At 44.3% G+C, this 26096-nt stretch overlaps 1 protein-coding gene across 1 annotated transcript in view; it reads right to left on the bottom strand.

Annotated features, from left to right (window-relative positions):
* Positions 1-26096, bottom strand: part of ELOVL6 (ELOVL fatty acid elongase 6) — a gene marked incomplete at both ends in the record, with an annotated part of 57246 nt that overhangs the window by 5612 nt on the left and 25538 nt on the right. Inside the window, one exon of the mRNA XM_084285981.1 lies at positions 16100-16231. Coding sequence (XP_084142107.1) covers positions 16100-16231 — 132 coding nt within the window. The remainder of the gene's footprint in view (positions 1-16099; positions 16232-26096) is intronic.

The following is a 26096-nucleotide window of genomic DNA, read 5'->3' as shown; positions in this document are numbered from 1 at the left end:
GGTAACCTAGTTCTCCCATCAGCAAATACTTCAGATGGGGAAAATAGGGAAATGGGGAAAAAAATAGGAATTTTTAAATTGCAAATTTAAAATTAATTTTAAGTTAATAAAATAGCTGCAAGTAATGGGCCTTTGCTTGCACGGAAACTATACTGCTCTTCTAAAATACCATATATTTTTGAAGTTTTAAAGCCAAAGAGAATTCTGTGCCATGAGCACATGCTCAGATAAGAAGAGCACTGGTTCAAGCAACAGGCAGATGTTGACTTAACTGCAGGTGACTCAGTGTGGATGGCCATGGGCTTAATCTGGACCGATGAGAGAGCAGAAGAGTCTTTGCCTTGTGGGGATGGCACAGTTTCACTCTGCTGTCCTTGGGACTGCGAGGATGTAACTCTTCCTGACTTTCTGTCTAGCAACAACTGCAGAGCTCTCCTTGGTGTGGACACACACACACACACACGGCTACTTCTCTACATGGTGTGAGTCAAACTGGTCTGAAATTTTTATCAGTAAAGAAGAAGTTAGGTTTTAGCATAATTCACAAGGGAGGCAGACTGGAAGCAACCGATTCAACTACCTAAACACATGCCATGGGAAAATAGCTGCCTGTGTGGTGTGCTGCACGCAAAACACTGACTTGCCGACAAGCACACACCCCTGGAGAGAGAAAAAGATTGAACACAAGTCTGAAAATACGCCTTGGACACACAGAGACATTGCTGCCTGTTTATGCCTCTGCCACTTAACCTTGTTTGCTCTGTAAGGTAAGATCGACCAACAAATTTCTATCTTGCAAAGACATGATGTGCAGCAGAGTGATGACACTGCTTGCTCAGTAAATCACTTCTGCTTCATTTTGTCCTCGCCCTGCTCTGTGCTGTAGCTTTTGTGAGGTATTGAAATGAACTGCTTACCAAAGCAGTCTGTCTCGCACGAATCATCCGCAGGGATTTTAGAAATAAGGTAGCAGTGAATTACTGTACAATTACAGCCTTTTGCAACTAGAGAGACTGATCAGAAACAAACTGCACTGGCTAATGCAGCTTTCTCATCTATTCAGACTCAAAATGTCCTACATTTGCCTCCCTCCAGGCAGTGGCTGCTCTGGTAGACTAACGAACACCCAACTGATATTTTACTGTCTATAATGTGATCAAAATATATCTGTGAGTAAAATAAAATCTAAACTTTTTTCCTCACAAACTCAGTTTCAAATGAAGGCCTCAAAACCCATCACACACATGGGTTAGGAGAGCAGTTATGAAGGAGGGAAGCAGAGGGTCGGGAGCTATCTGATGTTACAGAGGAGGACATGGTAGGCTTCAGCTAGCAGCTGCAGGCTATCCACTGCTCCAAGCTGCTGTCAGAAGGGAGTGAAGCACATGTTTCTCAGAAGCCTGAGGGTGGCAGGTAGTTCTTCTGTCCAAACCCGGCTGTCAGCGTGGCAGGCTTGGCAAGCTCCTCCTCATGCAGGTACTTTCCTGCACTTGGCTACTGGCACCCCAGCCCAGGATCAACATGGCAGCAATGAGCAGGGAATGTGTCTGCAGCTTTAAAAAACAATATTCAAAGAAAGCTAAAGAAATGCAGGCTTCCATTTATCCCCCAGCAATGGCATTATTGCGCTCTGTAATGGCCTACCCAGATTTCCTACTCATTTTGATATTCTGCTTTCACATCGAGAAACAAGCCCACGCCCGCATTTTTCAGCACACAGCCGTGGACAAGTTCGAGTTCAGCACAGAATACAGCAACATTTTCTGAAAGCCCTTTAGTGCTGTGATAACCACACAGTGGGAGCCTTTTGCTCAGGTTTGTGTCTGAGAAACCCCAAATAAGCTGACCGAGGCGAAGCCTGGTGTCAAAAGTGGCATCTCTTGTTTTCCAAAGTGTGCCCTCCTGTGCTGTAATCTGTCATGTGGCACCAGCAGAGAGCAGCAGGGAGCCCGTGGCATCCAAGACCACGCCATGCTGCCAAAAATTAGGGAATTACAACACGGACTCCCAGGCAAGGCCCTCCTGATCCCCACATGGCTGTGCTGGCCAGGCACCCAGGGCTGCAAGGCCTTGCTGTGGGAAGGCCGAAATCCAAATTTGTGTCTGCCTGCTCCTGTGGTGCCTCACGGGGTCCCAGCAGGTGTCACCCCCATGTCACCTCCTGGGGGGTGGCTGAGAGCATGTGGCCCTTGTGACACCTGAAGTGAGGAGGCCCAGGCCTAGCAGTGCAGGCTTTCCTCGCCTGCCCTTCTTTGGCACAGTGTGACAGTGAGAACGAAAAAAGGAGGCCACTTCTTTTTTTCCTCTTGTTTTAGCATGCAAAATATTTACAGAGGAAGCATTCTGTGTTAAAAAGAGATGTTCAAAGGTCAGCCCCGCTGAAGAAAGCGGTGCTTTCTAACCCTCCTTTGTGATGAATCAAGCTGTGTTCAGCTTTCAGTCCTGTTCAGCGAGAGTACTTTGCTGGACGTATCGAGTTCCCCTTCTGCTGCTAAGGAGCCGGTCTCTTAACAAAATCAAATGGCCTTTCTGTGCCCTGCTGACTGAAAACCTGCCGTCCCTACACAACAGCAGCACGCTGTGGTGCTGGTGGTGTGGAGGACGTGCATGGGGTGCACGGACTCCCCTCAGGTGGGCAGCTCAGGGCAGCCTGAAAACACACCTAGAGGAGTCAGTTACTGCACAAGACAACAAAAGATATCTTCTGTGCTTAGCTGAGCAACAGAAAACACATAAAATGTAAACAGATACAGGAGAAAACAAACAGAGGAAGCACCTACAAGAGAAGCAACCTTCTGAACTAAGTTTCTTGAAATGAAACACAGTCAAAGCCACCTTCATTAGACAAGCTCTTAACTCCAAGGCTGGACAGCTGCCCCTGAACCTGAACCAGACAAGAAACTCAGGACCCCCTGTCCTAACTGAAACCAGGACCCCCTGGTATTAACAAGCAGCGTGTGCCCAGGTGGCTGCATCTCCAGGTGGAGGAAGGGCTCACGTCTTTCAGCCCTGTTTGCTTCTTGTGCTCTTTGATTAGGTCCTAAAAATAAGTTTGTGAGAAAGCAATTTTGCAGCACCTCCAGGATGTTTTTTTAATAGTTGAGAGTATTTATAGAGCTTTCTTCTCCACTTGGTAAGGGTGAGAGTCTTTGAAATCACTCTTACCTTCTGTAGTCTCATGAAACATGGTGCCAGCATACCAGGCATCAGTGATAGCCACCAAGCAGATAACACAGCAGGGAAAGGGCTGGGTGGCCGCTTTCTTAAAAACTAAAGGTTTATGTTGCCTGAGATTAAATTGTTTGCAGGAGATTTCCCATGAAAGTTTGCGCTGGCCATGCGAAAAGGAACAGTAGCTTTGGCTGACCCAAAAGACACTGAGGTGCCTCATGAGGATGCAAATGTTGAAGGGGCCACCCGTCTTGCAAAGCAGCAAAAGGAAAGTTTTTTTCTAAGCCTGCCACAGAGGTGTTTTTTTTTTTTTAATATATATATATATAATAGCTAGATTTTATATATTGGCTTCAGGTCCCGCAGGAGCAGAGTGTTCTGGGAAATTGTTAGTCCTTGTGTCAAAGAAGAGAAAACCCTCCAACAAAATTTTACTAGTTAAATCAGGAGGTTTATAGGGGCCTGCCCTCAATCTATGAAAAAAAAAAAGAAAAAAAAAAAGAAATGTTTTTTTCTTCATCTGGCTGCAGTGAGGGTAATTTATTGTTAAAGCTGAGCTGAAATAAAAGGGAATTTCCGTGTTAAAGCAGTTACCTGGGTGGTGCAAAACAAGGAAAGGCTATTACAGCTGGGACTGAGCCTACTGGTTTTTACTGGTGACTGGGTGCCCGTTTGAAGCCTATTGTTCCCAAATCCTTTGTGGGTAAACATGCCAGACAGTTTCAAGGCTGGGGGAAGAATTAAAAACATGACGATAACCTTTCAAGAGTCTGCCTGACAGAAATGGCACTCGCTCCCATGCAGGGAGGAGACCAGTGAGACCCGCTGAGAAATACCATCCTTCTGAAATACGGAAGCAAAGGCTGAGCAAGAAATACATTTCCTGACTAACTGCCTTTAAACTTCAGTGGATGACTGCAGGCAGGAATGTATTCTTGTATTTAAACAGGTGTAGATGCTATAAGGCTGCTTTAGGCCTGTCTGTGATTGTAAAATCCTGGTATTTTTACAGTAGAGTGAGCAACCATCCAGTAAGAAACCAATCAATAATTACAAATGAAACGTGGGCAATGACTGAGAGATCTGGCCGCTGCTCAGTGGCTTGAGTGGAATTAATGCATCTTATTTGGATCTCAAGGAGCTAGTGAGAGAGTCATGGCTAAGTCAGCACAGTAGGACATGTTCTCTAATCTCAGAGAAAAGTAGTCTAGAAAAGGATCTGGCACTCAACGTCCTAAATGGTCCACATGGCACAAGGATACCATCTACAAAATCTTTGTAATTTATTTCAGTACATTAATAACTGACTAGGAGAACCAGCTTTCTATGTCTGCACCTGGTGATTAAAAATGTTTTGCTAAGTTTGTTGAACCGAAGGTTACAGTTTTCAGTTAAATGAGTCAGCCTTTTGGTCAGTGAAGGATATACACAGCGATAATGTATTCTTCTAAATGATAAAAAAAAAGTTTGAAAAATAATAATACTGACTACGTATTTGGTCTCTCTTAACTCTTATGTAACATTTATGAGTCATTTTACAAGCATTTAAAAGAGAAGACTTCTAAATAGTCAGTTACCTTGAATCAAATTACACTTGTTCAAATTACAGCTGATGGACCCAGTCCAACTCTTATTTTTGGAAGAAATGGCAAAGAAAATTAACATAATTAGGCTGTCCTTCAACACTTCTGAGCTGCTTTTGAGCAATGCCAAGGTTAGTGACGGAGAGAGACCTGACCCTGCAGAGACTGTTCTTGTCAAACACTTGCAAATCCTGTTTCACCTCCCAGAACTGTTCTAGGTATCTTCTACAAGATCCTGTCTCGGCATCGAATCTACTTGTAACGAAAAGTCATCTCCATTTTCTCCACAGCACAGACCTTCCTTGTTACTGTACCACAATTTTGGTCTTGTCTGCTTCTCAACAGCCAAGTGATTTACCACCACCAGTTTGGACTATCCCAGAATCATGAATGCCTCAACAGTATCTAGACCAAGAATTGCTTTAGGTCAGATGTCCTTGTGTAAAGATCTGTCATGGACAAAGCTCTTCTTAACTAATTCAGGTTCAGATCTAATTTCCTCCAGGCTTCTTCTACCTGTGTTGGCGTCTCCAAGGCTCTTAGCATTGTGTTTGTGAATATTTCCCAGTCCTTAATGGTGTTTACTCTTGTAACAGCCTTGTAAAGTGGCTAAGCATTGACTCATTTTGAAGAGGAAAGGCTAACTGAAATTTAAATGTTCTGTAAAAAATCTCAGCCTGAGCCACGATAAGAAATGATGTGCAACATCACAAGTTGTGGTTCAGTGCCTTGTCCATGAGGTCCATTTGATGAAAGCAGAAAGAGGTGTGCCCTCACTCTGTATCAGTGAATACAGTATTATTAAAACAACATTAAACACTCCAGTTTTCAGAGAAAGTCTTCTGACCTGCTATAAATTTTTCCCCACTTTTTAATGTTACTCTCTAAACCTTCAAGTCCCTTACTCTCTGTCTTACTTACCTCAGGCATACCTATATCTTTAAAGATAAATAGTTTATAGAAATAAATAAATAAATAAAGATATACAGTTTCTAGACACACATTTCTTAATGTCACATTTTCATCACCTGCTCGTCTGATATTTTACTTACTGCCCTACCCAGAAGACCAGGTAGGGACAACCAATACATGTCTGCAACAGACTCAGTCATACTCCTGCTTTCCCTGTGCTTTCTCTTGGCATACGAGGCAAATACAGGTGTGGATTTAATCTGACGCAGCTGGACACGAGCTGCAAAGAACATGAGCCTATGGAATGAGTTCTAAGAGCATCCCTACTTCTATCTCACCGTCACTGTCTTGCCCCCCACATTTATGTAAAAGCAGGCCCCAGCAGCCTGCCCTGTGGGAGGAGAAAATATTTGGATTCTTTTTCCGTGTGGAATTTCTGCCATTGTTCTAATTATTGTGATTGTTTTGTAGTAATGCTCCTTGCTGATTCCTTTACTTGCACCAGTGAACTCCAAAAGAAAATCAGGCATTTAAAACCACCCCCCTGCTGTGGATCCCAAGCCATGCCCAACTCTTTGTGACAGGGGCAGGTACAAAAACCACACCAGTGGGGTGGAAAAATCTCTGGTGGTGTTCATTAAAAATCATGTTTTCCTTAACTAATTACCTCAGTTGATAAAACTACAAAAATGCAGATATTTAATCCCATCCAACAGCACCTGATTCTGTGGGACTCTCGTTTCTAAATGCTTCTATCCAAGCCTAGGAAGATGAAGCCTGAAGACATAATTGAGCCAACCACAGGAGCAGCAACCTGCATGATTGAGAAACTCTCACTGAAAAAGGAAAATTGCTTTATTTTAAAGTCAGTCTTGGGATTTTGCAGAAGACTGCAATGCTTGTTTTTTGTATGTTTGGGATAAATTGGTAACAATTTATGCGCTTATTCTGTCTATAGTGGTTTTTGTGTAAAACTAAATTTTAGTGTAAAACTGTGCTATCAGAAAGGAGGTTTCTGCTGCCATACTTTACTACTTTGTAACTGTGTTTAGACGACCTTGTGCTCGGTTACCACTGTTCTGTTGTCCGCAGATAATTTTGAGCACAGTAACTCCCTGTGTTCTCCAAGGCCTAGCTTACTGACAAGATTATTTGGGACCATTAATTATTCTCTTGCAATTGGCAGGAACAAAAATAATAATAATAAAAAAAAGTAAAAATCACCTCAGTCCCATGATGTCCCTTTTTCCTATGACATCTGAGCACCTTACAAAGCATGTTTTCAAATATTACGAAACCTTCCTTTGAAGAACACTTGTGTTAATCTCACACTTTAAGAAGAACATGGAACTCATTGCCTTTAGCCCATGTATCTGAAAGGCCATAAGGTACCCATAGTCCTCTGATGAAGCCCCATTAATGAAACCTTCTTTCTAAGGTCTTACTGTCCTGCTGCTCCTCTGCCTCTCCCATCTCCTGGCTGGGACGGAGAACAGATGGGTCTCACGGGTCTCACAGCTAACCCACAGAGTCTCTCACCCATCTTAAAGGTGATGGATTCAGGGTGGGGTCCATCTACAGTAATGTTAAAAAAAAATAAGAAAAGGAGGAGGTGATGAATAACATATGCTTGTCTCAGCGTGGCACTCACTCACCCTAAAACCTCGCGGTCAGCTGTACTGAAAGTGCATTTTGATGGGGTGCTCTAGCTCTCGGTACCACGTGTGTGAGCAGAAGTTGTGCTGATCCTTGCAGTTTTTATCCCTGGTTTTGGCAGAAGAATTTTCTTTGCATTAAGTTCACGCATACTTTGAGGTTTGGGCTCGGTCCTATCAAAATCCCAAAGCAAAATTTGAGAGACTTCCATCTCTGCCCCCCCAACGCTGAACCGAACACACAAACCTGACATTTCAGACCCTTCTGCTGTATCTGATCCAGATGTCTCTCCAGCAAGCTTTTCAATGCAAATCATCTGAGTTTTCAGTGGGGACCAAAACCTGAAGCCACGCCAGCTCGGAGTGATTTAAAAATTGTGCAAATATTTTACATGGCTCTAAGAAATAATATATCATTGGCGCAAGTTTATAGACCCATAAGCATATGCATACAGGCCTGGGCAGTTATCACTTTCCCAAGTGATAAATTACTGGGAGGGAATGGAGGAATTGGAGGTATGTTAAAGCGACTGCTCACTCCATGGTTTCAAGTGAGGGTGGATACTGTGCTCCTTGCATCAGTCTCTTTCTCTCCCCTGCAATAAATCCTTCTGCATGGGGCCACTCCCTTCAACCGTTCCCTCTCATCATCACACTTCCTAGTCACATCTCACCTGGTCCCTAAAACCAGCTCTTTGTCCTTTTTATTGACAAAATTAGAAAAGAAAAAAAAAAAAACAGGCTAATTTCCTCCCCTCTCCAGGGACCTCATTAAGCATCCCAAACAGTGACATCTCTGCAGGGCTCCGGATCAATGGACACTGTCATCTGGAGATTTTAATCACGTTAACACCACAGCGGAGTAAAATCCATCTGATTCTCCCTTGCTAAAGTGCCAAGCTCAACAGCCCTGCCAATTGCTGCAACTACTACTCAGCAGGCTTATTTATGTGTGGATAAAAATCAATCTGCCACAGCTCCTGTCTCCCAGTCCCTCCTCACCAAACCCGAATTGCCCCCCCCAGGAAATGCAGTTTGATCCCCCGGACCTGCCTTCTTTATGACTGGGATTAGCTATATGCAGGCAGCTCTGAGGAGCAGAGGACAAAAACAATGCAGCCACACTTTGTGAGCCGCTGGAAGGAAGCAGAGCAGAAAAACAAATGCCAGGACCAGACTCTTGCAAGTGGTCTTTACAGCAGCTGGCATTAAAAAAATGGCGCAGAGTCCTACAGAGAGCACTCAGCAGCTATGCAAGGCCTGTTGGGCTTTGCTAAAGAGATAAAGAAGGAGCTGTGGTCAGGCTGAAGGGCAGTGGTACTCAACCATCACCCCAAAAGCATGAGAGAATAGCAAAATTTGCTCACAGGGACACCAGTGAAACCATACGTTGCTGAAAAACATGTAACTGTTTTCTTGCAACGAATGAAAAATAATTTTTCAGCTCTACCCATACATCCCTGCATTTCACCTGACTTCCAGAGAGCTGGTTACAACCTAATCAATAGTAATTACCCACCATTCATTCTGGTGCTCCTCGATGCGCCGTTACCTGATGCTATTCCCTGATCATCTGGCACGTGGGGGGTAGGAACTTGCAGGAACAATATTTCGTGATGAAAGCTATCATTTCCCAAGCAATAACTCACTCTTCCATCGCTAAATAATAACTGGACTCTTGTTGGAGCTGAAGCATCCTGTGAAGGCTGTATACTTGGGCAGGTAATTTGCTGTCAAGAAACACTTCCTAGTTCTTAGAGACTTATTTCAGCAAGTTTGGACTGTGGCTAAACTGCTAAAAATAAAAAAAAATCAATTTTCAGCTTAAGCCCTGTGTTTTTTTGTGCAAAATCTCATAAGAATTAAGGAATCCAGCTAAGGATTTCTAAAGTAGCCCATGAGGATTCATAGGCACAGTGTAACTCTTAAGCGATCCTTAATGAATGCTTCAGGGGCATTTGCACTTGCTCCTGGGTCATTACCAAAATTATTGTCAGCATCAAACATTATCTCAAGAAAATTCTAGAATAACTGTAAAATTACAGTGATTTAAATGATAAGCCCAAAAAAGTGACGTGTCTATTTCTGCAGGATAATTCAAAGATACTTACGGGATCAAACGTATCAAGATGGTAGAGTAACCATCATGTATAGCATTGAAATGTGTGTATTCAGGAGTCTGAAATTATCCTGGGCAAATAAAGCCAAAATGTAATAAAGTAAAAGATTTAGCGGAGAATCGAGCCAACCAATGGAGCTAGCGATCACTAAAGCTGTAAAACAGGCAGATAACAAATCAAACTCAATCTAAGTTACAGATAAAGACTAGCATTTGACAGAATAAAGAAGGCTTAAAGAAGCTAAAAGTTATAATATGGCTGTAATGAGCTGCTCCGATCCATAAATTAAACGGCAGTCGCAGGCCTGGAGTCATTCCTCTTCCCTTTTCACTCCGTCCTCCCTGCAGCAGTGCTCTGGTGAGCATCCAGAGATGCTGAGATCTCCGGGTGCCCGCAGCTGGTAAATAGCAAACACATTTGCTTAGAGGAAGAGCTGAATGTATCCAACAGGCATAAGCTGTCGGGGACTCACTCAGAAGGCATCACGGGGAGATTTCTGTTCCCTGGTGATCGCGGAGAGGACGCGAGGCAGGCACCGAGGCTACTTTCTCCCTAGTACAGTTCCCTCCTCAATTTAAAACTGAGAGAAGTCCGCTTCCAGGGGGCCGTGCTTTGAGCAGGGCACCCCTGTGGTCTGGAGCAGAAAGATTTTGCAGGAAAAATATAATTTCAGGTGCCAAACAGACTGACAGATCTCTCACCGCCTGAGAGAGCGGACAGCGTAGGGCCAAGCAAGTGCAGCAGCACTGAAAAAAAGAGCTTTCCACAGGAATTGTTTAGCCAACGCTATCCGTACCTCCTTTAAACCAGCATCAGCCAGGTCTCACAGTGAATCCCTGATTTACTTTTAATCATGCCTAATAAGGTAAAAACAGTAAAAACTTTTAATATTCAAAGTAACTTTGACAGACACAACATGGGGCACAGTTGTAACAGCAGCATGAACGAAAAGATGAGGTTTCAGAAAAGGATGAGCGCATCTTTTTGTCACATGGCATCAAGCACAGTTCTGGGAATAAAGACATTTGTCATGGGATGCTCTTCTTACTTGGAATAAATAAGGTACATATTGGACATACGTCTTCTTGACAGTACTTTATTGCTCTTAGTCCGTACATTTTTATCACCCTTACGCTGTATTTGTAATGCCAGCTAGCATTTCTTTGCAATTTATAAAGTCACCCTACACGGCACTGTTTGTATTTCCCTACTGGGAGTACAGTTTAGCTTACAGAAAATGTTTTTTTTCTTTTTAAACTGTTATGTTCTCATCCAAGGGGTTTTTGTTTCTCTCCAACCACTCTGAACTGCTGTTCACCCCATTTTCAACTTTTGCTCCGAAGTGGTAATTAAAAAGATGTATCCAGCAGCTGTTGCATAAAAAAATCAGGCAGGCTCACAACGGCCCAGCTGAACTAAATTGCTAGGTGTCTATTAAGCACTTCATTAATTTGGGTTCTGCCCCATGTCTTGTTGAAAACATGCATCAGCGCTTTGCAAATACGGGGAATATTTTATATGGCATCCTCGTGCTTTTAACTGCGAGAGAGAGAAGATATTTCACCTCAAATGCCACTCATTAATCGTAATGCTATTTGGCAAATATTGCCCTTTCATTAGTTCGTTTTCTCTGTGAATGTACTTTCAGGACCCACGTAAAGTTTCAGAATGTTTTAAGATTTTGAGGGGTTGCTCAGCACCATACGAAATTAAGTTGGGTTTTAATCTCCATGGCGAGGCTCTGTGAATGGCAAACTGTGAGACTGGGCATAAATTTGAATCACTGTTCCTTTTATTTCTTGTGTATGAGGCGTGATAACTGGAGTGTATTTCGGAGTCACACATCCAAGCAATTGGACTCCTGTTCATAAACTTATGTTCAGTCTTCTTTTTCTTTTCCTTTTGGGTTATGTTGGGAGCTCTCTGCAGAACAAGTGCACACCGTTCCACAAAATGCTGCTGTGCTTGCAGAAAGAAACCCATTACAGCAGGCTCATGAAAGCAAAGTGAGTCACCTTCTTCCAGGGAGACTTTCTGGTTTTCCCTTTCAAATACAAGAAATGCTGCTGCTGAGATATTTCACTTCTGAGGCTTTGTGGCAAGCAGCTAGTGGCCATTGATACCACTCCGACTACTTTGAGGCAGCGGATTTCCCAAGAAGAAAGATATCTGCAAACCCTGTGCTGACATGAATTGATTTTCACCGTGGCTACAAAGTACAGCTGAAGCTGGACTGGAATCTGCGTGATCTCAGATGATGATAGCATTATCACAAGTGTGTGGTTTGGCTTGACAAAGACAGCTCACACCTGTCGTGGCACCAGTCATGGTCGGGTTTAGCTTCTCCCTACATACAACAGCATCACGTTGGATGCTTTAGCTTCCTTCTCTCCTCTATCGACGTGACCATGTTCCTTAGGGAGAACAACATTTTGCTATCATTAGTGAGTGCCCTGACCCCGATTCTTCTGTTGGCAGCCCTTTCAGGATGGAGAGTGAGTGAAAACTGTGCCATGCTGTTGTCTGGCGTGAAGGAGCTGCCCTGAGTGAGCTGCTCGGTGGCGATGTTACCCATACACAGACTCGAAGGCCCACTAAAGGAGCTACACAAATCCAGCTGAGCTGCAATGAAAACACGAGTTAATGACTTTGTATCCTCCTGCGAGAGCCCCGGTTGCAGCTCTGCTGATTCCTAGAGATGCCAGCATGACACTTTTGATATGCTCTAACTAAGAAATTCTTTGGTGTCAGTGAACGACCCTACCTTGATGTTCAAAGTGGCACGTACACAGAACTGGCAATTCAAATTAAATGTGTTTTTGCAGGTTTTTAACCGCTGGAAATATTCAGAAATACAGAGCTGGCACTCGCTTTGATGTGTAGGTGGATCAGCAACAGTTTCCTTGGGGTCTTACCAGTCTGAGAAAGGAGCATTTGTGTCAGCTCCCTAACACGGGGCTCCCACTGACACGGAACAGCACAGAGCTGCCCCAGCAGAACCTCAGTGCACAACAGCACGGGTGCAAACTCTTAATTAAAGTGTATAAAATGGAAAAACAAAAACAAAGCCACGTCACATCACGCAACAAATCCTCAGTGCCTGAAACAGCTCAACAAACCTGCCAGCAGGAAAAAGAAGAACAAGCCCCCAGAATACCCCAAACTAATTTCTCAACAAAAGACTTACAAGATCGTGTTTTCACAGTGGTTTCAAAGCCAAAAGCAAGCTTTAGTGTTGCTGCCTTTACAGAGGTATTCATGGAGCAGCAGTAACCTTATCCCAGAGACAAAATGTTCGAAACGAGCTGATAGCTTCCAAAGGGAAATAAAGCTGCTTTTCTGCCTCACAAATCCTGCTGGCTGCCAGTGTTGACACAAAACTCACTCTGAATGCTCAGCAAGCTCGCTAGGGTGGTGTAGTTGTTTTGTTTGTGTACAGGCGTGGCAAGTTTCCTACCAGAGCTGCTACCACATTTAAATGATCTTGGCAAGAGCAAGGCGGGCAGGATGCATTGTGAAGGAGGACCAGGTCATTGCCTGGCAGGCGATTACCCTTTTTTTTTTTTTTTTTTAAAGTCCAGAACACATTTTTCCAGCCTCTGCTAAATGTTACTATTTCTGATGATTTCTGAAGTAGGTAAAATGGTAAGAGTGTTAGAAGAGAGATAAACAAGGACTCTGAAAAAAAGGCTCACTCTGACCTTGAGACAGAACACGGAGGGCTCTCCAGGCTGGTTTTTCTTCCTCATTACAACCATTCACGGCAGACACAATACTTACAATTTCTGAAAGGTAGTGTAAAAGTCAGAGAATTTCAAACGCTAGCAGGGAAGACTTAAAACCGAGGAGTATTTTCCTGGATCTACAGTGAGTCTGCAGGTGGAACAATAGCAAATAAATCTATCCAAACGGACCTTCAAAGGAAGCAGAAACGTCTTTCAGACTACGTGTATCTAAATGAAAGACCTAGTCGTGTGAGGAGCCAGAAAAAAAGGGAAAGTAACACCTAAATTACACGGAAAGTTGATGGCATTCAAAGTCTAGTAGAGCTGGCTACCAGAGCCCGTAAGGCTGGGAGTGACTGCTGGCCCCAGCAAGGACAGCCCCGGGGAAACGCCAGGAGATCGCTGTGCCAATTAGCACTTCTCATAGCAACTCTCCACATCAGGTTTTAATGACAATTCTCTTTGAATTCTCTCTGAAAATTGAATGGAAGTGCACTTCCTCTTTTAAGATGTGAAGGGGTGTTGTGTTTGGGTTGGTTTTGTATGGGATTGCATGTTACTGCAGAAGCTAAGGAGGTTTCGTGCTCTGCCTTGCTGTAAACATCATGCCCTCAGAAGAGCAAAACTTTATTCTTATAATCCACTGGTCTCCAAAAGCAAATCCAGCAGCTTAAATGCTCCATGTAGTCTGAATGTCTCGCACTTAGGGTTCCTCCATCTCCTTTCCACCCCTGCCATCTCATTTTCTGATGAAAGGTGAAAGCTCTGCAGTGCTCAGGGGCATCCCTGGAGCAGTACGACTTGTGTTGATGGAGGAAGCAAATCCCACAGGGGTGAAACTCTCCCAGGCTGCACCCTCCTGGTAAGTGCTTCTCACCTGCAGAAGCAGGGCTCAGCACACATGCCTGTGCTGCCAGGAGAAGGTGGTCTCTGTGGTCGGTTCATGCCAGCAGCCTGCAGCTTCACAAAGATGAAGTCCACGTTTCAGATCTTAGCCAGACTCCCTCAGCAGCTGCTGCAGGCCGTGCGATGGATATTTCATTTGATTATGATGGGAAACTCCAGTTTGCAAGTAATGAACGTGTTGATTCAGCCTGAATGTTTTCAGTCCACCTACGCAGCACTTTCACAATGTAGTGTCTATTGCTGCTGTTGATGAGCGCGTTGCTTTGGCTTTGCTAGGTAACTAATTAGTGAAATTGCTTCCAAGCCCCACACCGTGCACGTCAGCCAGAGCCACCCCGAAGTAGGGTGGTTTTAAAAATCATGCTAGTGACCCTCTGCAAAGGGCGGTTCTGAAATCACGCTTCCTGCCTGCAGATCGGAAATTGAACTACAACTGCTTTGCAAACGTCAGCTGCTTTCTAGTGGCTATGCTCGATAGGAAAGTGTAATTGGAACATATACTTTGGAATCCAGCTGGCTACAAATCACTCTGCAAAGCGATACACAGATGACATGCCACCTGGGAAGCAATTCAACGCTTGCTGAAATTCAGCGAAAGATGGCAACTGTGTACAGGACACTAACAGCAAAACTCTACTAGACACAAAGCCAGAAGCACAGCACCAAATGCCACTAAACAAAAATTACACATTTTGCAGTATTAGAACTTGCTCTCAAAGTTATCCAGAATGCTCAAAGCTTTGTCGGCACTATTTTATACATATATATATATATAATATATATATATATATTTTTTTTTTTAAGGAATCTATGAACTATTAAAATCAAGACAACACAGTCAAAAATTCTACTGGTAGCAGGTCCTAGCTGAATGAGACAAGTTAAAAATACATTTTATTTTCCCTTGTTTGAGTTTTAGGAAGAGCCAGTGTGACAGAACAATTTTGGACACGAGAGGAAATAAATACAAGAAGGCGAAGGAAACAAACTTCTCCATTCTTCATTTTGCTCTGTAACAACTCTCAGCTCAAACTATTCCCTTCCTGCAAAAACTCATTCAACATTCAGAACTGCTCAGTAAGCAAATCTGCATTATGCACCTGTGAACTAATATAGTCAGTAATTATTATAAAGGAATTAGAAAATGATCTGGGCATCAGTGTTTGATAATGGTTTCCAAATGGTTTCTGTACTGTAGGGTGAACTATAACTTCCACTCCCAACAGGCATTGAAATGAATGACAATCTTCAGGTCTTGTGTGTACTGTAAATTTTATCAATAGTTTGCGTGTTTGTAAAGGTTATTTTTAAAAGTATTTGTTCATTTGTTTGTTGATATTCTGTTTTATTAAAAAATAATATATTAAGCAGATAAAGTGGAATTTGGGTTGGTTGGTTTTATTCCTGACTTTAGGAACTATGAAGAATGCAAACCTGATGGTACAGGGGCAACACGGAACTAGAGAGATGTGCAGTACTAAAACACAGCCTTTTCCCTGCTGAGCCACCCTTCTGCTATATTCAAAAGCTCTTTGCTTCTGATGGAATACCCAGGAGCCAGGTTTTGCTCTCAGTCAGGGAGGTCTAGGTTTACCTCATTGTAATGGAGATCAGAGTCTTGACTAAATATTCCATAAATACACCCATATAAACCTGATACCAACTAGCACGTGAGAACAAGACTAGCATCTGAATGTGTTTATTTCCATTTGTAGTTTGCGTGGTAAATTTACTGCAATGATATGTGCTTTTTCTCCTGTTCTTACTTTTTTTTTTTTTCCCCAAACTTTATTCTTCAAGAACATTATTGATTTCTCTCCTCTCTAATGCTGTATGATCCAGCAAGCCAAAGAGGACCATTTCAATGGTGAGGAATGGATCAGGACACAGCCCTGGGCAGCAGAACTAAAAAAAAGTCCATTTCTGGCTGAGTTTGTTGCCTTAATAGCACTACAGTTGCATCTGAAGAAACCAAAACTCTTTTCAGAGACTACTGTCAGAAGCAGTGGGTGTGAAGAGATGCCTACCTGAAGACGGCAAGGCTCAGGGACCAGAGCACTAGTGGTTTCCTCAGTTCAAATTTTGCTCGCTTGTTCATTAGGTGCCGGCCACCAAATATAAAGGCAGCGTACAGTGCTGAAAATAGGAATGATTTCTTCCTGCAAAACAAAACAAAAAAAAAGCACCTGTCAAGTGTTGCATTAGTACCAGACAGATAGAAGATAAGTGCTGCGTGCTCGTGCGTTTCTGTGGAAGGAAACTCCATCGAGGACGTTCCTGCAGCCCAGTAGAGACCCTGTTACTGCACCAACCTACACGCCTGCACGTAGGTCTAGGTATTACTGCAAGCAAAACTGCAGTTCTCCTGGAAAAGGAGAGCCAAATTTGGTTCCTCATCTGTCCCAGTTTGTGTAGACTGTTCTGTGAAGATTATAGACGCAGCATAGCCCGTGCGGGTCCTTTGCTCAGACACACCTCCACAAACACAACACAGTCAACACTTTGTACCAACTGTTTTTTTCGTGGCTCATTCACTATTGCCATATCATATTTTGTGCTACCTGGCCACTTTCTTTCCCACTGTTTCCTCCAAGAAGACACTTAAAGGCCTTGAGCATCGCAACCCAATAGGAAGAGACCCACAAGCAGCAGAGCACCACCAGCCCCATGAAGCTGCGACGACACCGAGCAGGGTTGCCCTCTTTCAATAGTTGGTTCAAGAAACCCAGTGAATGTGCTGAAAGATTGAGCAGGGCTCTGCAGGGGGACCTCAGTGATACTGGTAAAATTGCAAGCCTGATTTTTAAAACCGCCTGCTAGTAGCCCAGCTCAGCAATAAGCAGCAAGCATTTGAACTCTGCTGCTGTAACTCATTGTAGATCAACCATCAGAGGTCAAAAATAGACTCAGTCTGGGATTCCTTCCCACACATCACTCTGTTACACTGAGTAATACTTAATGCACCATTAATGCACGGCTCCAAGGCAGGTGGCCTGCCCTGACTGGGTGGCTATATATTTAGGAACACATTTTTCTCTCCAAAAGCTGTAATTATATACACAAATATCAGCAGACTATGGCTGTGCACCAGGAGGTGCTGGTTCTTTCTGCATCCCCAAGAGAAAGACACAAACACGCTCAAGAATTCATTAATCTGATGGCACAACTGCAGTTCAGCGCGGCTGGAGGTGAGCAAATGTTTGCTAACCAGCTTGGGTAGCGACAAACAGCTCCAACCTTGCTCATACTGATGTGCCCAGCTGCTAAGGCAAAACTTCAGGGCTACGGGACAGGAGGGGACTCCCCTGACATTCAGGCAGTTGAATGAGGTCAGCAGCTACACAGCCACAAGAGCTGCAGCTCGTTTAATTAGAACAGATAAACCTGAGGTCACTTTCAGCAGCTTTCTAACGAGTTCAGCACCGTTGGTAAAAGGCATTCCCCCAGCAAACAGCGCGGTGCTGGTGCTGCCAGCCACGAGGTTCGACGGCACATGGGGAGCGGGCTGCACGGTAGCGTGTCAGTACTACTATCTACAGTTACTGCATTACTACAGTTTGGAGAAACTAAACAGAGCAGAACACCAGCAAAAAAAAAAAAAAATATAAGTAAATAAACCTTGAAACTTCAAAGAAAAAAAAAAAAATCCCCCAAAGTAACGCAGTGGCAGACTCGCATCCAGTAGCTTCAGCGCTAGCACATTCATGTGTTTGTCGTCAACGCTGTGCTGCAGGGTAGACATGAAGACAAGGCTGCCAAATCCTCCACATTTTTCTGGCATTTCTGTTTCTCACAGTTGTCTCCCACCTTCCTACATTTTCAGACTTCGGGGACTAAGTACTATCTATACTGAATACAACTCCATGTTTTGCAATTAAAGGTGCCAGCTCGTTCCCCCAGAAGGGAGGCAGGGGAATTTTCTAGAGAAGCTGTAGGATGCTCTGCTCGGTCTGGGGATCACTGCGAAAAGGGGAATGCAGATTTTGGAGCTACAGGCTGAAAAGGTGAGGGATGTTTTGATGCTTCTCGCACCCAGAGGCACACTGACGGAGGACTTGGGCTGCCCACACTGCACAGAGCTTCGGTCATGTCCTCCAAAAATCCCCCAGCAGGGCCAGGCAGTACTGTCATCATCGGGGCCACAGGCCACTGTGTCTGGTTCTCCCTTTACACAGTGAACACTGAAGAGAGGTTTTGTGTTTTATTGCATCCTCACGGATGGAAGTTTGTGCACTGATGTGCTTTTTAGGAGCTCAGATCCTTCATTAGAAGAGCAATGGAGGCAGGAAAGAAGAAAAGGAAAAAATAACTGATTGAGAAGAGGGAGGCAGAAGAAGTTGATTTATGAAATACTGTAAGTATGAAAAATACCACAGCATTCAAAAATGACAGACCGAGGCCTTGCGGTGAGCCTTGTGCACAACGGCGTGAGCCATCCTGGCACCTCTGACACGAAGCGAGAGAGCCCTGAGTATTGCCGTGCCTCTGGCGAGGGGCTGCAGCCCAGCTACACTGTTGTCGTTTACTTATCCCGAAAATAGCAGCCTGAGTCACTATTGTAGCTCTCTCTGACGCTAAGGAGTAAACGGACATAGGTATAGACTATAAAATACAATATTTCCAAAGCATTTTCTTTAATGGTTAAGGAAAAACCTTGTAAGAACACTCAAAGGACAGCCTTTGCTGATCTATTAACTATCAGCTCTAACATAACACAGGATTACCCCCCTAACTGCATTCAGCAGGGGCACAGGAAAGTGAAGCAGTGTTCTCCACCTCTATTTACCTTCTATAGGTTTTTAGAAATGTTTCTTATCAAGACGTATGTACTTTGCACCGGCAGAGCTCATTCTTAAATTCATTACCACTTCTGCACAGGCTGTTAAGGGAGCACGACAGGTAAAAAAAAACACACTGCAGTTGCCAGAGCAGAGTGCTTCTGGCAAGGAAACAGGCAATTTCAGCCTTCTGATGTTTTTCTTTTGACATTCTTCATCAGCATTTCATTTGCGTTTGTGAAATAATAGATTTCACTAAAAAAAGGATAAGAAAAATGCAGGATGCTTTGTAAGATGACAGATAGGACGCTTTCCTTACCTGTTTCTCACAGCTTTCAGCAAAAAACAATAACAACCAATCGTGTATTTTACTGAAACTCCAAACTTGAGAGCCTAATTACAGTGCTTCAGCCGAAACCAGTGTACATCACACAGCACATCCACGTCTGCAGTCCACCAGCAGCGCCTGGTAGCCTTGGCAAAGCTGCTTTCTCTCTGATGCTTGTTTAAATATCACACCTTCTGTATGTACAAAAAAAAAAAAGGGTGCGAAAACGCTTCACAGTCTCTCAGGGTGTCTACTTCAGAAACGCTGTCAAAGCAAACCTTTCTCTCCCTCTTCCTAAATTCAGCTCTGACAGAACAGCACAAAGAGACGCAATGTGTGGATGTGTCAGATCTGCATATGGAAACACAACCCGTGCTCCTGGGCTTGATCTGCGCTTCTGCCCTCGCTTCCCATCGACCATGCCAGCCCTCATGATGGAGCAACTGGGAAATGGAGACGAGGAAGACCAGTCCGCTAGGCACACGCCAAGGCAGTGTGATTTACTCCCACAGCTAAACATCCTTTGACATTTATATTTAGAGCAGCACGGACGACAGTCAGACACGCGTAGGTGACTCACTGGTGATGCTCGTTGACGTAACAGGCTACTGGGGAGTGAACGGGGACGCATCTCAGCGTGATCAGCTGGTCCCTTGATCTCCAAAACCTGCCTTTCAAGGAGCACTGGGCAGGGGCTAGAGATACCTCTAGAGGACCTACAGATAGTCCCTGTTCCTCATCGGCCAGCCTGCGTGGGCATAACTTCTGGGGAGGCAGGGTCTGGCTGCAAAGGGACATACCCACCCGAGCCCTGTAAGCCATAAACCACGATGTATTCAGCTAGTGAAGAAAACAACAACAGTTTTTTTGTTTTGTTTTGTTTTGTTTTTCATGCTTTCCCCTTGTAGGGGAAATGTAAGAGCTGTGTAGCTGTGTAAAGGTGAGAAAATTAAGTTAAAATTCAGGGATGATTTTTTTTACGTAGAAGAGGCAAACTCAGCCCCAAAGGACATGAAGTCTCTTCATTTTATAACCTCATATAGGCTTAATGGAACAAATCATAAAACCTTTAAAATGTATACACTGCAATCCCACGTTATCAGCATCAACATGACAGAAAATTACTCCTCAAATGGAAAAGACTTCAGAAAACAGTCCCCCAATCTGTGGGCTTTGAAACGAGACAGTTTCAAAACTGTGGGTTTAGAAAAGTTTCTTGTCACTGAAGGCAAAGCAGCTTCGTCTCTGGCTCTGTCCCAGATTTCCTCCACTTCTACACTGTGTTTTGAATGGGGACCCACCTGGTGGAGATGGTGGGTGATAGTGGTCACCTGTGTGCTTTTACCTAGCACAGACATGGAATGGAAATGAATGCAGAGACCTGTGGTTACCAGAAGTAGTAGCAGCAGAGTGTCCTGTTGGGCCCACTGTGGGTTTCTCCAGGCTTTGCTGGGGCTTTCACGAAATTGCTGAAGCGATGGCAGAGACCTAGGACATTAATGTAGGTCACAGGCACTGCAGCTCTGATGAAAAGCTACAGTACTTTCACTCCTAATTTTGTCAACGTAATTTTAAACCTCTGGCCTCTACAGTAAAAACCTGGAGCTAGTAAACAAACACAACTACAAGTGAACTCGGGGACTACTAACCTACATCTCTCCCAGTTAAAGCCACACTGTACACAGGTCTCACCTGGAAGCAGTTAAGGATGATGCATGTGGAGGTATTTCATATAGACAAGGCCTGAAAATAACAAGATCTCCACATCGCCTTGCTCATTTGATCTTTTTTATCTGATCAAATGAATCAATGGCTATGGCATTTAATACATTTATACTTTAAGTAGTACATCAACGTAAGGCCTTCAGATGCAGGAGGACCCCTGAAGCAATTCATGAATGTTATTTGTATAGGCAAGTGCTGCTTGAGTCACCGCTCTGGGGACAGATATTTATTTAACAGGACACAACACAACACTAGAAATAATGCATCAGCAAGAATACTTTACTAACACTACCTTTGCCCCTGCATCTGCAGGAATGCCTGTGCGCTGCAGTGAGGTCAGGTCTCTCTGCCTTTGCAAATGCAATAGTTGTGGAAATAGTAACTGTTGGATCTCAAAAGATATTGAAGTGGGAAAAAAAAAAAAAAGTAGTTGTTCAAAATGAAACAGGAAAAATGAAGTGACTGCAAGTAAGCGGTGTGTTGTTGTTCTGTCTGTCCTAAAAGACGTTCCAGCAAACGTTGCTCCCTTCCAGCCTTCTGCAACACTACCTCAAAATGATGTTGGTACAACTGCCACTGGATTGCAAAACACAAACAAACAAAAAACATTTTGATTTTCCTGAGAGGGTTCCCAGTCAAAAGAGACGTGTCAGATTCTCCTCTGGAGCAGAGTGTAACCGTAGAAACAGGGCAGCCACGTGTCCTGTACAAATAAGCCCTTATAGCTCTGGCTCGGTGATCACCTTTGGACAGGATCACTTCATAACTCTTTCAGTGCTGGCAAAATTTAGATTATCCCCGGGGAAGCCAAACTGGGGGGACGCCTGAAAAGCACAGAAAATTAGAATATACACTCTCCAGACTTCTCCTCCCCATCTGAAGACCTAGACCCAGAGAGAGGGATCTGAGCACGCCAGAGACGCCATTTTGTGGCCTAGGCCTGATTAAAGGGGGATACTGGTACCAGTGACATCCCAGCAATGGAGCTGAGGAGTAAAGTGTCTTGCTTTCTAACCTTTTAAATACTTACTGACCCGTGGAGGAGATGGGAGAGAACAGAGTTCACAAAAAAGGCCATTTGGGGCTGAGAAAGAAACGAAGGAATATTTTTCATTATCTATCAGTGAAGAAAAATCAGGTCACCTGGAGAACAGCTACCTGCCCTGACCGGTCCTGCAGTTCCTTTTGATGCATGATGTCAAGAACTTCTTGATGTATCTAATAAAATCTCAAGACATCTGACCTTCATCTACTGCTGAGATTAAGGACAAAGGACGCCGATGGAGAAGGTGCAGGCCTAACTCCTGACTGACAGGAAACTAGCAAAGACCAGAAAAAATGGGGCAATCTTTTCAGCCACCTCTCTAAACCAGAGAACACCTCCAAATAGCTGGGTAGCAGGTCAGAGAAAACATAAGGGTGTTTCAGCAGTGCTCAAAACTTGCAACAGAGAGAAGTTTGGAGTAGCCACAAGGCAGGTTTACACGTTGCTGCCTCCTTACAACACCACGGGCTGCCACTTGTGCCACACAGCCACCAGCAGGGAATCATTAGTATGTAATGATCAGTAGTCATTACTGAGTGACACTTTCATGAAGTAAACTTCACTGCTATTTACGTAAGAATTTCACACTTTTTATCCCAGTGGAGGCTTCTGTCCCTGGAGTAATACATTAATAAATTTCCTACTACTTCCAGCCCATCAGCATTTCCACGTCATTGGCCATGACCTGTAGCTTCCTCATGCAATCCAGAATCGGCCAACTTGAGATCAGTAAAATCAGTACCTTTGAAACAGGCCGTTGCACAGATAAAGGAAGAGGCAAGCTGGTCTGAACCCAGATAAGCTTACTGGGGAAGGAAACGTAAAACACCCTGACAAATACTGCCAATGGAAAACCAGAAGTGATTTTCTCGTTATGGTCACAGCTCTCAGGGCCCAATTTAGATGAAATGCAGGTGGCGGGATGACATTGTTAAAACCTGTGGTGGACACGGTGATGGGGCAGGAACACGGCAAACACCGTGCGATCCCCAGCACCCCTTCCTCCATTAACCCCACAGCCAGGCTGTTTTCCAGGCTTTTACTGCAAACATCCTATCTGCAGTCCCGAGCCAGCCTGCAACGATAGGCATAAAGCAGCAGGAGTGGCACAAGGCAGTACAAAGTACACGGTATTAATGTGGCTTATCTATATCCTGTCAGCAATATGGTTATGACGGCTTGTCCTGGCTTTCCACCCCTGCCTAAAACTTCATGCTTGGCACAGGCACCTCATTAGAGGTGACGGGACCTGCCAGCTCTGCCCAGCCAAAGGGTTTGGGTCTTTCCTTTTGCTTCCACCCGCAAGGGCTCGGCTGTTCCCTGCCCTTAGTCACCGCCTCACCTAATTAGATGGGATGCTAAACTGCTTAGCAGTATTTCACTTTCCATCGCAGCATAAAGAACCCAGGTTACTAGAGGATTAGCAAGCGTAACGTTAAAGTGCTATGTACACCTGGAGAGGAGCACATCCTGATCAGAGAGGGCCTGTTAAAACGGGATGTGCCCAAAGGAAAACGCGTGGATGTGAACCTGGGCCAGGATGGAAGTGGCTGCACACACGGTACTGCAAGAAGGAAAAAGGGCCTGGCCAGGAGGGAGCAGTAATTGACATGCAGCTCCTCAGGGCACACGGATAAATAGACCAAAGGAAGGAAATAAAACTCTTTTTAAACAATTTAAACGTAACAGTCAGAATTTAATGATAATGGTCATTAAGGAAAAAAAAAAAAAACACCACCAAAAAAAAACCAAACCACAATTAGTGTAAATGATAGAAAATTCTGTTAGCATGTCAGTGATACTACTTCAGATTTTTTAAAACAAAATGTGGTCTCCCAGAAAGGTAGGGAAATTAAATAAATGATCCAACCTTTGTTTTTTCCCAAAGGTCACATAACCAAAATTTGTTTTGCATCTCCAAACATATTCGTTTTGCTATCCTTTTTTTTTTTTTTTTTTTTTTTTTTTTAATTGGATAGTCCACCACCAATTCCCTCTGTACCTGTTGGGCTTTTGTCAAACTTTGTCAAACTGCCCTCCAAGGCAGGTTTACTAACTTAGGGCTGGTCTTTAAAGCCGTTGAAAAAAAAAAAAAAAAAAAAAAAAAAAAAAAAGAAAGAAAGAAAACTGTTCTAGTAAAGAGCCATGGTACTACTAAATTCATGTTTATGTCACAAAGAAGGTATAGCACAATGCCCTTTTGTTCTCACTTCAGCCTTACCCCATTCTTTCCCATGGCTTTTACAAGAGCACCACCAAACTGGTGCCTCTTGCCTGGTTGCCTGGAGGCTGGGCACTCTGGTTCTGTGCGCATGTGCTCCATACCCACGAACAGCAGCGTGCTTTTCAAGTTTCTCTCCTTGGGAAAGGCAAATGCTATCTCTCTGAGGGTGGCAACGATCAACGCAACTGCATGCCTGCCACAAGCGCCCAGAGAAAAATGTGCAGCAATGTGTATTCAACAAGTTTTTCCACTTCCCTGACACCCTAGAGCAGTTTGCTAATGCTTACTGCTTTTCCTTTCTATTCCTTTCCCTTCACCTGTAGCCTGCTTTGAGATTAACAGCTCTGAGAGCAGTATAAATGCAGAGCAGAGTTTCACAATTACTCGGTGTTTGCACCAAGATTTCACTACAGCATGTCTTCCAAAAGGCAGCCAGTCTCAAACCCAAACTGCCGAGGGGAAAGAAAGGTTTTATTCCCGCTCTAAGAGCCCGTGACAGTGACTACCTTTCCTCCCCATCACGGTTTTTATTTTGTCCATTTATTTTAATTTGCCTGGCTTCTGCATCAATGACTGACAAACATAGACGGGTGCCCTTGTGCCTCGCAGCTACCCCTGGAAATGCAAAAGCTGCTTCTCGCTAGCCGGCATGGCTGATGTGGCTGGCCGTGCAGAGGGAGGTGTGGCAGAGAAAGGCCTCTTGGCACAAAACCTTCAGGTGGCTGAGCTGCTCCTCCACACTTTTGAAGGGTGCCGGGCGCACGCTGCGGCCTCGGCTCCCCATCCTGCCCCACCCTGATAGCTTTTGCCCTACATAAAAGAAGGGCGTTACGTGGCCAGCAGCCAGGCAATGGACTTGACTTTGACTCCAGTCAGAGCCGTACCAGCTCTTACTACTTACACCGGTGTTTCCTTCTCCTTTGGAGGTGTATTTAAATAGTGTGCTGGTACACGCCACGCTCCCCGTAGCGCTGTGCCACGCTGCTCACTCCTCCACAGTGCTCTTGTTTGCTTGGATGGCAGGAAGGGTAAGTCCCACGTCGCTTCCCACTCGCTCCTGCTAAACACTACCTATAGTACTGATAGTAACCAAATAAGACTGATAATAATACGACCAGTAACGCACCAAGTGCTCCTGATAAATAACAAAGAAAACCGATTCACTAACCAAATAGGTAAGCACGCTACCATCTGGCCCTAGGTAGTAGATCCAACCAACGGCACTGCTAACTTTGCATTCAAAGGAAGACTGCAAACTTCTGTGTATTTTTTTTTTTTTTGAGTAAAACTATATTCAAAGGATTTGGCTAAATTTGGAGCTCACACGGTGGGCTGGGCTTACACCCTTCTGACAAGGCTCAAGAACCGTTTCTGTCAGCCCTGCTGAAATCTGCAGATGACAGGAGGTGTCAGTCAGCGAGAGCCGGGAGCTCCCAGGGACCAAGGAATTTCTACCTTAATTAATAACAAAAACAGCCAGCAGTGATGGGCCTATCTGAATTTAGTGGCTGTAATTATCCAACGGAGAAAATATTCTCCGGCAGCTGCTTCTCTTTCCCACCATGGCGTACAGAGACATTTTAAAACATTTTACTGGTGGCATACGTCCTGCAGCCAAAATGAGAATGTGCCGGTATGAAACTTAATCATCCAGCAGCTAATATAACTGAAAGGTGCCAGAATCCAGGCTTGACGTCCCGAGAGATGCTGGCATAACTTATCCTCGTGTGCTGGCCCATTCTGGGCAGCATGAACTCTCCTGGAAACTCTCCTCTGTCCAGGGTTCCCCAAACCCAAGGGTTTGGGGGACATTGCATTGGAGACAGCCCCAGGAAACACACGCACCGTGTCGTGGCTGTGAGTCAAGTCAGGCAGCTACAGGGCAAAGGCAGGGCCTTTTCTTCTCTCTCGTCAATGCCAGACT

This window comes from Netta rufina (genome assembly GCF_964035555.1).
Source record: "Netta rufina genome assembly, chromosome: 4".
Taxonomy (NCBI): domain Eukaryota; kingdom Metazoa; phylum Chordata; class Aves; order Anseriformes; family Anatidae; genus Netta; species Netta rufina.
This window is presented reverse-complemented; position numbering and strand designations above follow the sequence as displayed.